General features: G+C 37.5%; 1 protein-coding gene across 2 annotated transcripts in view; it reads right to left on the reverse strand.

Moving 5' to 3' along the window:
- The window catches only part of PLCE1 (phospholipase C epsilon 1), a 325,202-nt gene that overhangs the window by 287,121 nt on the left and 21,375 nt on the right, over nt 1–16,706 (reverse strand). For both annotated transcript variants that reach the window (XM_084634850.1, XM_084634851.1), the window contains exon 2: nt 6,966–8,549. In XM_084634850.1, coding sequence (XP_084490976.1) covers nt 6,966–8,171 — 1,206 coding nt within the window. In that variant the 5' untranslated portion in view covers nt 8,172–8,549. The remainder of the gene's footprint in view (nt 1–6,965; nt 8,550–16,706) is intronic.

The raw sequence follows: 16,706 nt of genomic DNA on the forward strand, positions 1-16,706 counted from the left end.
AGCAGAGACCTTCCATAGCTGCACAGTATGAAGTTTCCAGATAATGTTAAATGCTGCTTAAAGCAAAACTCCCTGTACAGTTTCCAAAGCCACATGGGTTGAAGGGTAGAAGCCAGACTAAAGGCAGTCCACCAGTCTTTCTGTTAGCGGGTTGAGAGTCAGGCTAACAACCTGACCATGCAAAAATGTTTTCTGTTATTATGGAATCAGCCCAGAGACAAGAGGAGTGTCACAAATTTGCTATTACAAATCAACTGTGGGAACCACAATCTGCTGGACATAAGACAGTACTGGCCAAGCAACCAACACTATGATGATGAAGAATCAAAGCTGCAAGGAATTTCTGAAAGTGAAACAAGGCATCTTCACAGCTAAGGTTAACACAAGAATTGGATATTGGAATATTAGATCACTTTGGAGCACAGGTAAGACTCAAGTTATCAGAGAAATGAAAATATTTGCCCGAATATACTTAGACTAAATGAGATGAGGTGGACTAGACAAGGCAAATCATCATCATCAAAGGCATGAATGTTTTATATTCTGGAAGACAGGATGATAAAAAACACTGGGAAGTCTTAGATATATTATTCAGCAAGGAAGCTAAAATACTGAAGGAATGGGAACCTGTAAACTCAAGAATATTGACTGCTTGCTTTGTGATGAACCATGCAAAAAAGTCACAGCTGTTCAGTGTTATATGCCAATAAGTGACAGCGATGAACAGGTCAAAAACTGCTTCCATGAAAAACTGCAGCATGTCCTTAGTCAGACCAATAAAGATGACATTGCTTTTAAATATCCCGATGAGGATAACACAGGCTGGTGATGATAATACTGAATATGAACACATTATGGGCAGACATGGCATGCCAGGGCAGATTTACAATGGAGAACATTTAGTTAAATTCTGTGGTCCATGCAATCTTTGCATTGTGGGTACATTATTTCCAAGCAAGGAAAGGTAAAATAATATGGAGATCTAAGGATGGCTTCACCCAGAAACAGCTTGAGTGTGTTACCATTAGTAGAAGCTGGAGAAGAACACTGTTGAACACTAAAGCGTATATGAGTGCTGATGTTGGAAGTGACCATCATCTTGTCATTAGGAAAATAAAACTAAAACAGGTAAGGCCGTGCAAGGCAAAGGGCATCTATGATATTAGAAAGTTAGTATATCCAGAAGTGAAGGAACATTTAAAACTGCAACTTAGATAGTGATTTGAAAAGTTAAAGACAGTGATGGATGATGTAACCAAACAATGGTAGTCTCTCAAAGAAGCAAGTGTGGATGCGAAGAAAAAATAATGGCTCCAACCAAATGTACGGAGGCTTGTTGAAGACCAGTATTAAAGGAAACTGCAGTAAAAGAGGTATTCCGCAACAAAAATATGTGGACAAAAGACAAGAAAGTTAAAAAGATCAGCCAGACGAGATGAGAGAATGTATGGAAAATAAAGCAAGAGAAGCTGAGGTGGCATACAAAAGCAGAGATTCTAAAAAGGTTTTAGTAGTATCTGTAAAACTGACATAATTCTCAAACTGTTGTGGCCCTGTGAAGACTTGAGATGGTATAATTTTAACCACAGAGGAAAGGTAGAGAGCCCATTAGATGGAACATTTACAGCTACCCTGAATCAGCCAGAACACTAACACACACAGATATGTAAAGAAATAGCAGACAACTTATATCACTAAAAGTAATTGCCTTTGAGGAAGTAACTAGTGTCATAAACCAACTGAAGAGAAAGGGAAAACACCAGACTATTATAACATTAAAAGATGGAGAGGAAGTGATGATTAACTGCACCTGCAGGTTGTATAGAATAGTTTAGGAACCCTAAACCTGTCCTAAAGATCAGACAAGAGGTGTTATCTGCAAGCTTCCCAAGGGGGGGGCAGCTTATTTGTGATAACTGGAGAGAGAACACTATCTATACCTGGTGAAGCGTTTTGCATTATCATTTTAAATATGGTGAAAACTGCTGTTGATTAAATACTCAGGGAAGATCAGACTGGATGTCAATCCAGTAGGTTGTGTTCAGACCAGATTTTCACCTTGACATGACTTGAGAAAGGCCTAGAATACCAGCAGAAGATGGTTTTTAACTTCCTTGATTTTCATAGAAGTGTTGAATATAGTGTCTACAAAAGCCTGCTGGAAGATCCTGAGGCACTCTGGAATTCCAGCAAAGATGTGAATTCGATAAAAGCCTTGTATGATTAGTCTGCAGGTTGCATCTGGACAGAAAGCGTAGACATGGAGTGTTTTCAAATTGTTATTGCATAATTTCCCCACTTCTCTTCTGCACTGTCACAGACTGATGACTAGAGCGAGAGCTGCTGCCAACGACGATGGTATTGTTTGGGCAAGCAATAAGCTGTGAGACTTAGATTTTGCAGATGATATGGTCATACTGGATACCAACTTGGACAAAATTAAAAAAATAAAAGATCCTTTATGAGCATAAAAGCAGAAGTAACTAAAGAGGGATTGTGTGTCAGTACACAGAAGACCAAGACTATGGAGGCAGGAGAGAATGCTGTCAACACAGGCACATATGTAATTGATGAAGAAGAGTACAGAGGAGTTCAGGACTTCCTCTACCTTGGATGTACATTTAGGGATTAGCAACAAGAATTTCTGTTATAAACTGGGGACACATTACTTGGAAGTAACAGAGGAGGAGAAGGACCTCGGAGTATTGGTTGATCACAGGATGACTGAGCCACCAATGTGATATGGCCGTGAAAAAAGCTAATGTGGTCTTGGGATGCATCAGGCGAGGTATTTCCAGTAGAGATAAGGACGTGTCAGTACCATTATACAAGGCACTGGTGAGACCTCATCTGGAATACTGTGTGCAGTTCTGGTCTCCCACATTTAAGAAGGATTAATTCAAATTGGAACAGGTACAGAGAAGGGCTACTAAGATGATCCAAGGAATGGAAAACCTGTTTTATGAAAGGAGACTCAACGAGCTTGGCTTGTTTAGCCTAACTAAAAGAAGGCTGAGAGGAGATATGATTGCTATCATATATCAGAGGGATAAATACCATGGAGGGAGAAGAATTATTTAAGCTCAGTACCAACGTGGACACAAGAACAAATGGATATAAACTGGCCACCAGGAAGTTTAGACTTGAAAATAGACAAAGGTATCTAACCATCAGAGGAGTGAAGTTCTGGAACAGCCTTCCAAAGGGAGCAGTGGGGGCAAAAGACATATCTGGCTTCAAGACTAAGCTTGATAAGTTAATGGAGGAGACAGTATGATGGGATAGCCTAATTTTGGCAATTAATTGGTCTTTGACTATTCATAGTAAATAGGCCCAATGGCCTGTGATGGGATGTTAGATGGGGTGGGATCTGAATTACTACAGAGAATTCTTTCCTGGGTGTCTGGCTGGTGAGTCTTGCCCAAATGCTCAGGGTTTAGCGGACAGTCATATTTGGGGTCAGGAGGGAATTTTCCTCCAGGGCAGATCGGCAGAGGCCCTGGGGGTTTTTCGCCTTCCTCTGCAGCGTGGGGGATGGGTCACTTGCTGGAGGATTCTCTGCATCTTGAAGTCTTTAAGCCACGATTTGAGGACTTCGATAGCTCAGACATAAGTTGGGGGTTTGTTACAGGAGTTGGTGGGTGAGATTCCATGGCCTGCGTTGTGAAAGAGGTCAGACTAGATGATCATAATGGTCCCTTCTGACCTTAAGGTCTATGATTCTATGATCTGCTCATGGCCAACTCACTAAAGAAGCAATCAGTGAAGCCATAGGATCATTTTCTCATTTGTCAAACATCTGGAAGAAGAAGATACATATATACAGTAATATGAGATTGTTCTCCCAGCACTGCTGTATGCCTCAGAAACATGGCAGATAATGGATGTACACAACAGAAAGCTCAATGGATTCCACCAGCATTACGAAGAATCTTGGGAATCTACCAGGGAGATTATGTAACCAATGTGGAAGTATTGTGCCGCATGGGTCAGCAGACTGTGGACTCAAATTATACAGACACAGTTATGGCAGTCTGGTCAGGTAATTAGGCTACCCTGGGACAGAAGCACAAGGTATGTTTTAGATTGGATTCCATCTGGAGGGAAAAGGCAGCGTGGAAGACAAAGAATGATCTATAATGATGATGACTGAAAAGGATTCTACCATCATGAATCCAACTTAAGATGGAGTCAAACATCTTGATCCAGACAGAGAGCAGTGGGAAAAACGGTTCACCTCATGCGACTCTCTACGTTAGTTAGTTTTGGCCCAACTGCTAAGTACTGAGGGAGGCGCAACCCCATATAAGTCCAGTAGAGAAGCTTCTGCAACGTTCCAAGGTCTGGGGAATACTATGTCACAGAAATTGTGCTCTCATGGTTCCATATCCACTACTCCAGATTTGATGTATTCTATGCTAGTTAGATGGGACTTTGGTGATGTATTCTATGCTAGTTAGATTCAGACCTTGTGCAGGTAGATTTTATTCCAAGTCAGTGGAGCTGTAGTCACTAATATCAGGAATTAATTTTGACTTATTTTTAATCTCAAATTTCTCCTTCCAAAAACAAATATAAATAAAAATAAATAAATATATTTATTTATTTCTAAAACTATCAGAAACATTAGCAAAAAAGCTCTGAGATATGAGAAGCTGTTTTGTTTTATTTGTTCCAATTTCACTGACCAAAGCATTCAGGTACTGGATAAATAATTAAGCGTTGAGAAATATTTTATTCATCTCTCTCATAATTTGAGATAAGCATAAAAAGAAGCAGTAGCTTATATAAAAAGTTCTACTTATACATTTTCCTGATTTCTGTCTTTATCTTATTTGCTTTTTAGAGATCTTCATGAACATAGGAACAGGAGAATTCATTAAAGAAGATACAAGCATAACACAGGAATATTGCTCAACTCAACTGTAAACAAATCAATAACTTTGGAGATCCGACAAAAAGTTGGACAGACAAACAAGGTAAAAAAATCCTAGGTACTGAATTTTATTTCAGGCTTTCCTTTAAATACGTTCTTTAGGAAATTGAAGACAATTTCTCTACACAGTAGTGAGCTAGAACAGCTTGCTCCACACCCCAATTCTGCAAAGCACTTAAATCCCATGGAGTACTCACATGCTTAAGTACTTAAATCAGAGACCAAAAGAAAGAGTGCTCACCCTCTCCCAAATGATATGTGAAACAAAATCAGAAGTCCCTATAAACATATTTCAAATTTATTTTTTCTTCAACACTTTAAATAATTTAGAAAAAGTAAAATGAAAATATATAGGAAGTGTAAATTATACCAGGAAAATATGACTGAATAATAAATGAGCATAAATATGAAAATGTAATATGGAGTACTACAGGAGAATTACTCATACACACTGGAGAAGATTTTCAAAGTCACAAATGCCAGTTAGTTACCTTTGAAAACTTCTTCCACTTTTTCTGGATATGGACAGAGTTTAATAAATAAAAAGATGAAATTAAAACACTTTCTTTAAACAGGCAGTCACATGGCCTTTTCTCAGTCTTGATATAGTGATCTGACAATAGCAACAATATCCTTTGGAGTAGCAATGATTCCACCACTACTCCATATGGAATGCAGCAACCATTCACATGATCTAGATACACTTGCTGTTCTTTGGTCATATTGTTTACTGAGATTCTCCCCGAAACACAGGTATTCAAAGGGAATGTTAAAATGACAGCCAACTAGTCAAACTGTAAAATCAGGAACCACCGCAAAAATGGAGAATGGATTTGATATCACTATTTACACCCTTGAGATGATTGCCCAGTCACAAAATACTACATCATTTACACGTATTAGTGGCATGAAAATAAACAGGTGTCGAGACGATTAGAAGAGTAATGCTACGATTAATAAAATCAGAGTTAAATTTAAAAGTCAGTTGTAATAAGATTATGTAGAATGATTTTAAATGTCCGGCAGCATATGGTTGGCAAAGTGAAGTCAAATACAAAACACTGACATTAGATGCTGGCTGAACTTGATGCCAAAGAAAAGCACTGTAATCTTCCATTCTAAAATGGCATTTTGTTAGCAATACTGTGAAGAAACTCTTTTTTATAAATTCCATTACCAAGTGTAGTTTCTGCTTCCAGTTCTATAACCATGGAACTGCAGAACTCTGAACAGCATAATGTAAAAGTACTTCACAATTAATATTATTTGTTTGTGAAGCACCATATCATTTCTACAACTTTTTAATGAGTTCATAATAATTGTGGATGAAGGCTTAGAACGATATTTAGTCAACAGAATGTAAGTTAAGACAACCATATATCAATACACAGTATGCAACTGTCATAACAAATTATAAAGATAGTCATTTATATGTGCAGAAGTAATGTTCAAACATGATAATTTAGATGAAATATTTAGGTACTTTTTTAAAAATACCTAAATACCTAATATAACCCATATGTTTTCACTACAATCATTCTATATCAATCCACACCATGGGACATTATAGCATTAGTCTGAAAATTGTAAAAAAAAAATTGAAACAACAATGTCTCTGCTTCGTTTTTAGAAAGTCCATAAAAATGGATGGATTTCTTTTTTTATTCTACCCTTGATTAGAAACTCTTGTGCCAGTTTTTAGACAAAATGAGTTTAAGGATGAGACAAACCCTTCTAAAAAGGAGTGTTCAACATAGCAATATGTTAATTAAGTCTTCCATTCTCTATACTAGTTGGTACCAGTGGACATAATCATAAAATGCATCTTAAATGTTATTCATAATAAAAGCTTGTTTTTGCATAGTAGTTGTGGCTGTTTTACATCTTATCTACAAGGTTATCGGTGTTATTTAATCATGTAGTTTGACACCCTCCTCAAGAGCTTCACCAATAAATTGTGTAATAATTTTGTTAAATCAAAACATCAGTTCAGTACATGTTTACATGAAAAAAAATATGAAAAGCTTACCTCATACCACATGGATTTCACAAGATCAGAATTTAATTCCTCACTTAAGGCTTGAATAGTTAGATGTTTTGCGATAATCCTACAATGCTTTATATCACTCTTGTTTCTCCTCTGCTCCACATAATCCCAAGCAACAGCTCCAATATGCCCTGAAGGTAAAGTCCTAACAATTGCCCTTGTTCCAGTATAAACTGATTTTTTAATCTCCTTATCATTTTTACAAAAACGTCTGATTAATAAAGTGGAACGTTCCTTTTTGTTTCTAAAAAACTCCTCCTCCATCCCTTCTTCGCAGTTATCACTGCAATCTTCAAAATGGCTCAGAAAGGGCTTTGAGGCCATTTTTCCAGTAAAATTACCACCATAAAAGCTGTGACTTGAGCATGCCACTCTAACCTTTCGTGCTGCTCTTTCCACATATAAATACTTGTCCCTTAAAGTGTCACAGTTATCATACAACTGTTGTCCATTTTTATTGTCACAATTATTTGTCAATTCCATTAATTTACAAGTGCAGGCTGTTGAATCACTGGCATGATCATTACCAACATTTACATGCTGTAAACAGTCACCCAAAATGAATCTGTTGTGTAGCGTGCACAAAGCTTTTGATATATTTCTTTCACTAGCATAGTGAAAGTGAAACACTGCTACATTATCAGCATCATCTGTGCCACTTTTATTTACCGCTAAATGGTTTCTTAATGACTTCATCTCTACTGAAGGTTCATCCCTCTTCAACTGAATTTCAGCAAACATGGTTCTTTCCCGTGAAGTAGAAATTCCAGTTTCCAAGCATGTGTGTTCTTCTGCTAAAGAATCACATGATTTATGTAACTGGTTATGCGGAACACTGCTCTTGCATTTTTTCTTTATAGTGTTGCAATTCATGTTAAGAAACTCCACTGAACCAGGGATGCATGTGTTCTTCTCCAAGAAGTTTTCATTACTCCTATTATCAGTCATTCCTTCTCCATTTGCCAAAGAGAAAATTTTGGGCAGCGAGCCCTGAAGATGTTCTTCTTTAAGTCTGTGTAAGTATGAGAAAGTATGTGTCGTCTGCCTTCCTTGATTAGCAATGTGTCTTTTTATAACATTGGTGTCCACAGCATTTTCACTATTTTCAGCTCCAGCTGACTGAGCAGGTATCACTTTACCCTGTGCCACAGACACAAGTACAGAAGCTGCCATTTCCTCAGAGGTCATTTTGACAGTTTTTAGATAATGTTCTGTTTTTCCTCACTGATAATCATACTATGATTTCAGTGTATGAAAATTCAGTGCTAAATTATCAGTGCAGACACTGTGTAAAAACATGTTGAATCCTTTATTACTTTTAAAAGCACATGCACTACTAACTACAAAGCTTTACCAGCTGTGGATCACTGATGTGAACTACAGTGTTTCTTAAAGCAGTTTTTTAACGTGATATTGCCAGTTGACAATTTTCTTTCCACTTTCAGCATTTCTGTCATACGCAGGGTACTATTTGTTTCCACAGTTTGTAGAAAAAGAGCATATTTGAACATATAATCCATCACAAAGATGTATCTCACCATACAACATCCAATTTTAATTAGTTTCCTGCAAGAAAAAGACAATGTATTAAATTCCATGGTATAAAATGCATAGTCATAACAACAAGAAGAAATGGTTAGTATGTAAAAGCTGTTCATAGAATGTTAAGAGGACACAGTCAACTTGATATCTAATTAATTGAAAAAAAAAGTTGAAAACAGTTTCAGGAAGTATATCTGTCTTAGGGAACATCTACACAAGGAGCAGCAGCAAGTCTCAGAGCCTGGGTCAACTAACTTGGGCTTGCAGAGCTCATGCTACAGGGCTAAACACAGCGGTGTGGATGTCTGGGCTTGGGCTCCAGGCCCGTAGCACAAGCCCTGCAAGCCCAAACCAGTTGACCAGGCCCTAAGACTCACTGCCACAGGCCTTTTTGTTGTATAGGCATCCCCTTAGACTCCCTCCATCAATATTTAAGGTTTTGCAATCAAATTTTCTTATTTTAAAAAAGGTTTTTCTCTACATTATTGCATGAAAACACAAACAGGAAAATGTTACTGTACGGGGTGAAACTGTGAAATTGAACATACATAATATGAACAAAGTGAAAATACTTGGTTTTCTATGATCTCTTTCAGAGTTATTTTAGGGGCTACTTATCACTAAAGTTGGTAAAATATTTTCAGAAAAAATTAATTATTGATGTCCTTTGAAAAATAATTGATTCTTTTAATCAAAATTAAAGAGATAGACACACACAGTAGGGGAAAAAGTTACAACACACAAGTAAAGTGGTCAAGATAATGATTGCTTATGCCTTAACAGAGGTTTTTTAAAGATTACACGATTATACTTAATTGCCCTTAAACCTTGCCACTATGAGGGAACGCATTTCTTCTAGTCAAGTGTCTTGTGTCAAGGCTGCTACCACTGGTACAGCAAAGGAGATGGGAGATAAAAGTAAAAAGACAATTGTGCAGGGACTTGATAGCAAGGACAGAGGATTGAACTTGGTATGAAGGAGGAAAAGCCAGAGAAGAAATCTAACGGAACATGACATGGTCAGTGTGACATTGCGCTTCATATTCATTATGTAAATATGCTTATGATATGGACATGACATAACTGAGATGTACTTTATGCAAGATGACTCACGTAAGGTATCATTAAATGTTATGATCATCATTAAAGGTCAGAGATAGTTCCCATTGTGTAGAGCTGTTTGTTTGACCCAAGTCACAGCAAAAAAGCTTTCCAGGAAGGGGTGTGGGGGGAGAGAGGAAATAAAAAAAGAGGGACAATGATAATATGTGGGAGTCCTCACTATCCCTACAACAACACATCTGAAAACACCTGAGGAACAAAGACTGAACTGTTAGAAGTGACAGTCCCAGGCTAAGATCTTTAGCCTGTGTATGAAAACCTGGGAAAGTCAAGGCAACGTGTGCCTTAAGAATCTGCCAGCCTGTTTGTCACTCAGGGTGAGAATTTGCTAATTTGTATTCTACCTATCTAGTGTGTCAAGCTTAGTTTACATGTTTTGTTTCATTTGCTTAGTAATCTGCTTTGCTCTGTTCGTTATCTCTTAAACCACTTAAATTTTATGAACTATAAAAGGCAGATTTTGTTCATTATTAAACCCAGTTTATGCAATTTCTAACAGAGGGGCAAGAAGTCGTGCATCTCTCTTCACACTGAGGAAGAGGGCAAATTTTAAGAGTTTGTGCTGTACAGATATTTCTACATAGTGCAAGACAGTATTACTTTGAGTTTGTCCCCCAAAAGGGGTGGGGGCACGCGAGTGCTGGGGTAGCCCTCTCACACAGAACTGACTTTAGTCTGTCTGCAGCGGGGTTAGGCCCTACCTCTGTGTGTGTGTGCTGCAAGAGGCCAGAGAGCCTAATTCAGCAAAGCAGCGAGAGGGAACCCAGGCTGGTTGAAAAGGGGCTCAGTTAAACCCCAGTACATCAGGTGTCATCCCGGACAGGAGAGGGGGGTCCAACCCGTCACAGTCAGAACAACAAGCATCTTAGTATGTACATTTTGTACAGATTGGAAGGGTTAATGTGGGTATCAAAGAGGAGGTAGTCAAAAGGGGAAATCATGAGAGCCTGGATGAGAGTTTTTGCAGTAGGGACTGAAAGAAAATGTGTGAGGTGGGGAGTTCCCTGAGCTGAGGAAGGGGATCCCAGGTCACCAGCCACTTGCCTCTGCCCAAGTCCCAACCCTTTCTCCTGGAGGGAGGGCAAGAGTTAAACACTTGGAACAAGTACTATATTAAGCAATAAAATACTTATCTTGGTGAGGCAATGCCAGGAGTAAACCCAAGTAAGGATCTCTAGCACAGGTTAAACACTTTCTCCTTGGTGCAACATATATCATACAAATTACAGCCTTCCCATGCTTAGCTAGACAAGCACATGCTCTCTGTTCTGAATGAACTCAAACCCCCTTGCTTCCACAAAACATGTCTAAAAATATGACCTTTCCTATTCAGCCACAATACAGCTAAAACACCTACTACTGTAATATCTTTCTCTCTGGGTTTGACAAATGCAAACTTGCACACTCATATCAATTCAGAATGTTGCTGCAAAGACCATTTTCCTAGTCAGTCTCTGACCACATCTCCACTCTCTTTGCATCCCCCTTCTCTATCATGCCAAACATAAGCTACTGGTCTTCACTTTAAACCCCTCCCAACTTACTACTATCTTATCTATCATCTCCCATTCACCACTGCGATGTCAACTCTCATTGTGATCACCCCATGAAGCCACACTCTATCCCCATTATTACATTTTCAAACAAGCTCTTTACTTCTTTTCTGCCATGCTGGCCCTCATGTTTGGAAGGAACTCCACATAAACATCCACAAAACTAACACCTTTAAATCCATAAGTTGGACTCCTAGGTATTATAGTAATACAAATAATTAACAACAAGTCTAAGCTCCAGGGAGGTTGGTGGTTTTTGTCAACAATGAGAAAGAATTGGGAGGGTTTGTTAGGAAAAATAAGTAGTTAACTTTTGACAATGCTGAATTTGAGCGGCAATCCAGTAGATATCAGAATGACAGGCTGAGATATGGAACTGAATGGATGAAAAACAACTCAGGAGCAAACAAATTAAAGTCTCATCAGCATAGAGATATTAACTAAAGCCATGTGGAGCATATAAGATCACCTAAAGCAGGGGTGCTCAACCTATGATCCACCAGGGCATTTCCTAAGGCCGGCAGCGTGCTTCAACGCAATATACTAACAGCTGATTCATTAAAGTTTTGTCATCATGTTTACATGATTTTAATTTACACAAGTGTGTAAAAAGACAATACTGTACCTAGAAACAACCTAAATACATACCAAACAAGTGGAACTTAAAATATAAATCAATATAGGGGACTTTAAATCTTTGGCCCACACAAGGTTGTGCTTAGGTTTATGTATCCCTCCTGTGTAATAAGGCTGGGCACCACTGATCTAAAGAAATGACAAAAGGAAATAAAAGGGCCAAAGGATAGATTCCTGTGGAATCGCTATGGCAAGTGGAACAGAGGATGATGACCAGACAAAAGAGACACTTAAGGAATGGCCAGAGAGATAGAAGTAGAATCGAGAGAGGCCAGTCCAGAGGGTAAGGCATTTAAATAAAAAAAAGGAATTATGATCTAGTGTCCAAGGCAACAGACTAGAAGCCCTGTTATTTAGCAAGGAAAAGATTGATTGTTAGAACCCCTGGATTCTTTAAAAAAAAAAAAGCATTCTAAAATCAACAGCTGTTTCTCATCAACCTAACTAATAAAACTAATTACTTTTTAAAATTACCACGTGCAGTTACAGCATTTTAATAAAAGCAAGCTATGTGCTCATTTAATTCTGAAAATCTCCTTACACACTTGACCAATTTTATCATCATTAGAGAATCTTCCCCAAATGAAATATTTTAAATAAAACTAGTTACTTCTACTTCGATCACCTCCCTAAATTTTACCCAGTTGGGGAATGAATGGATCAGAAAAAGCACACTTCAATGCCCAAAATTCTGCTGGGGGGCGGGGGGGAGGGTGCCTCAGCAATAATGTTACACCCCACACCTCTGCCCTCAAGGTGGATTGATTTAAACCACACCATTTTAATTATGATTTAATTCAGCAAGGGGGAAACTGATTTAAAATCAGTTTTAATCTGGTTTTACCTTGGTATTTACTTATTTACCAAAAGAAAGGTTGAACCTCATTCGTTGGTAACCACTAAAACGTGTTGATTTGCAACTAAATATAGGCCTTTACACTAAATTTGGAACTTGTTTTTGCTAAGTAGGAGGATGTGTATAGCTATACACATCTATTTCAGCTATTATACAGCTTATGTTATATTTATTCAGATTCTTAATGTTTACATTTTTTATCTTAGAAAACAGGGAATTATACACAAAACTTTTTTAAAAATGAAAACCTTAAATGTGCTAGATACATAAGAAAAAAACAAAGTTTATCAAAACGTTTTGCTTTTAAAACTAACTGATTTACTAAACAAAGGAAGACTTGTAGTTAGTGAATCAAACTGATTGTTTCTGGTCACCATGTCCTTCCAGATTTTAGAATTAGTAGGTCTCATTTTCTCATACCTAGTTTTTATTCATAGATCACAAGAGGACAACAAGCTTTCCTTTTTCAACTCCTAATCTTTTTCTTAACTCTGAATGAACTAGTCATTCAATTGAGCTAATTGACTAAACTGAAATTTATAAAAATAAATATTCTCTCTCCACATGCCACAGAGGTTACTGTTATCAAAAGGTGTTTTAAACAACTCTAATGCAAGTTGCCGACCCAGTGACTTCCACCAGTTCAGTGATTGAAGTTCTTCAAAACCTGGCAAACAAATATGTATTTTTAAATAATTTAAATGTTAATAAATGGTACATTGAGGCCTTAACATAGGTGGTTATATTTTCAAATTTTAATTTTAAAGAGGTTTAAAAAAATTAATCTGTATTCAATTTAAATTAAAAAATTCCAATTTAAAACAGAAAAAATAATCAGATTTTTCTTCAAGTAACTGATTTTTATCTACCCTGACCCATTTTCCTAAACAAACATGAAAACTTTTCTTTGCAACTTTTCCCATATCACACTCAGGGAAAATGCCCACAGGAGTTTCCACTGAACCTTTCCACATTCATCTCTATAGATTACTACTCTGTGCCTTCAAATCCAACCCTCCCACTGGTGTTGTTTCTGGTCAAGCACAGGCAAGGAGCCACTGGCATGGGGATCCACAGTCCCACTTTCATGAGCTGCCAAACCCCCATTTTAAGGGATGATGCAGCTAAAATCCCTCAGATTCAAGTCAATAGACTTTTCTACTTGCATTTTGGCCTTCTTGTGGCTTTTAATGTGGAGGACATGATTGGCTTATTATTTTAAACACCCTGTGTTTAAAATCAAAGTATAGGGGGAAAAAACATCTTTTTAGTTTTGCTTTCTCTAGATACCTTGTTTATATTCTTCCAACTCCTGTTCCGTACTGCACTAGATCTCTTCCAATATAAGAATGATGGTTTAGAGATCAAAATATATACATGTATTACTAATATCCTTCTATTTTTTGGAGGATTTTTTTCATCTATCAAAACACTACAGACTACGGATTCACCTTTCCTGCCTACGCAAGAAAATTCCAGACAAACCTAAAAAAAGGTAACCTACTGTACCATATTCATAAATATATTCCCTGTGATGCTGCTAAACTGGAAATAAAGAGAAAATGCTATGAACGGTCACTGAGAATAATGTATTTATTGCTTCAGTAACTGATTCTTTCAAAGCAACTAATTTATTTAAGGCAGAAAAGCCTTACAACATTGGTATGCAACTTAATTTTACAGCATTCACTGAAGACCATAAAACTGATCAGTAGATGGTAATTTACACCATTTAAAATGTAAAAACATTGACATTAACATAGTACTTGTGTACCAGTGTACGTAAGAAGCTACTAAAATAAAATAATATTTTGAAACAGTCTGTAAGCCTGTGGGCATTTTCAATGGTAAATATTTCTCTGGCTAGGTTATATACTGTAGTTAATCCATGCCCACCTAGTTTGGCACTTTGTCCCCCTCTGGTGGTTGCTAGCCCTAGAGATTGATGAGCCTGCTACAGCCCTACCTAAAAGCTGGGATTTTTTAGCTTAAGCAGTGGAGACTCATGCATTAAGATCCATAGGTCCCAGGTTACATGCCCACTGCTGACGATGCACCCTGTGACATGGGCATTACATGTAGCTTTTGAAGCCACAGACACATGGGGGAATGCTTCACAGGCTGCAGCTGTCCAAGGGCATTATGTCTGACGATCACAGAGGTGGATAAAATGTCTCCAGGGATACCAGGGGAGCACAATGAGGCAGCAATTGCTAAACCCTTTAAAAAAGTATAGCGTGCATTCCTCCACCTAGTGTTTATGGAAAACAAGCACCAGGATGCTAGTTACCACTCTGCAGAGATATGCAGAAAGGGTGACTTCCCAGGCCCTCCCTATTTGCATACTTGCACATGAACAGTCAAAAACAATGAGTATAGAAACCTGAAAATATATACACACAGCAAATATGCAAACATTTAAATTATCCCAATTAATCTTATTTTGCCAAAAAGCACTCAAAACATTTTTATAATTAATTTTGAATATAAAGGCACATGGGCCAACCTACAAAAGCCTGCACCTTGGTTATAGTCTCACATGGACATTTTCTAAAGCCACTAAATAGCTAATGAAATACATTAATAACTACACTGGTACATTTCTGACATCATTTAAGCCTCAAATGAAATATGCTCCCAATATCAATACAGAAAAGTAAAAATGTGGAAAACTAGATCCAAAGGTGAATCATCCTGGATCCAAAGGTCAGCCAACAAAAATAAAGTGAATAATTGAGAGAGATAACATGGCAACATTTCAGCACTCACATTCACAAAATGTTTCAAGTTGTAAAACATAAGACACTGAAACCAATTTAACAAAGTAAATATTTCATCTATATTCACTTAGCTTAATTACTTGTACAGTGTTTTAAGATTTAAAGTGTCAGCTAGTACTGACTGGTTTCAGAGTAACAGCCGTGTTAGTTAGTACTGACTGTTATTTGGTAACTTCATATTTAAATTAAAAAAGAATTCTAGAAATAGATTAAAAAAGAGGCTAGGTAAAAATAGGTTTACACCCCTACCAACCTAAGAAAATTCCACAAAAGGTGAGATGGGGTCCAGTCTTAATTGTTTATTCAAAACTCCCATTTAAGCCAGTTGGAGTTTTGCTTGGGTAAGACATCAGTACGGACTTCAGTATTAGATGAGTTTTCCATATTAAAGAAAGGAATCTGGAGGAGTGGACAGGTCACAGGATTTGTGATGAGATACAGAGCTTTTCACCTCTAGATTAGCAAGAAAAAGCTGAAACTACAGACCTTTTCCTAATAATAAAGTTATGGAATGACCCTGGCAATGTGCTCCTGGAAGTAAAATATCTAGATTTAATTCCCCATATGAAAAAGGCCCCAGAAATAAGAAGCAAGTTCCATCACCTGGCAATGTCACCACCACCAGGACACCAACAGTGAAAAAGAAATGGTGGGCCTCCTAAGAATCAATGAAAACTAACATAATCCCTTTTAACAGTTGAAGACAAATTATATATTTGGCATAAAATATAACAGTAATGCAGATGTGTCATCAGACCGTTTCAATAACAAAATCTCAAAGAATTAAAATGGTTATGCAACTTGTCATAAATTAGGCTAGACAGTTATTTGTAATAGCTATAACAGAATAGAATGAAAATTTAAAATCAACTATTAGATGTTCCAATAATGTGCCAAATGCTGCAGCCCCTTGTAGCCCTTCTCACCATAACTAATCTTGGGGAGCTAAGGATTGAAATCCCCCTGTGCCAGACAGGTCCCCATTTGCTCCCCCACATCCATGCCTTTTTCCATCAGTAAGAGTACAATACTAAGAGGAGAACCTGAAACAATCTCTCACAAACCCAGTAGTCAACGGAAGTTGTTGGTTTCTTTCTAGATCTGAGTTGCAATCATTTAGACCCAGATTTCTAAAGGTATTTAGGTGTTGCTGTGCTCAGTGCTACAATGCCTGTTTTTGGAGCTTAAATCTCATTTTCAAAAGTGATTTAGGCCTTCCAGAGATAAATCCCAA

This window comes from Lepidochelys olivacea (genome assembly GCF_965140295.1).
Source record: "Lepidochelys olivacea isolate rLepOli2 genome assembly, chromosome: 7".
In the NCBI taxonomy this organism is placed as follows: domain Eukaryota; kingdom Metazoa; phylum Chordata; order Testudines; family Cheloniidae; genus Lepidochelys; species Lepidochelys olivacea.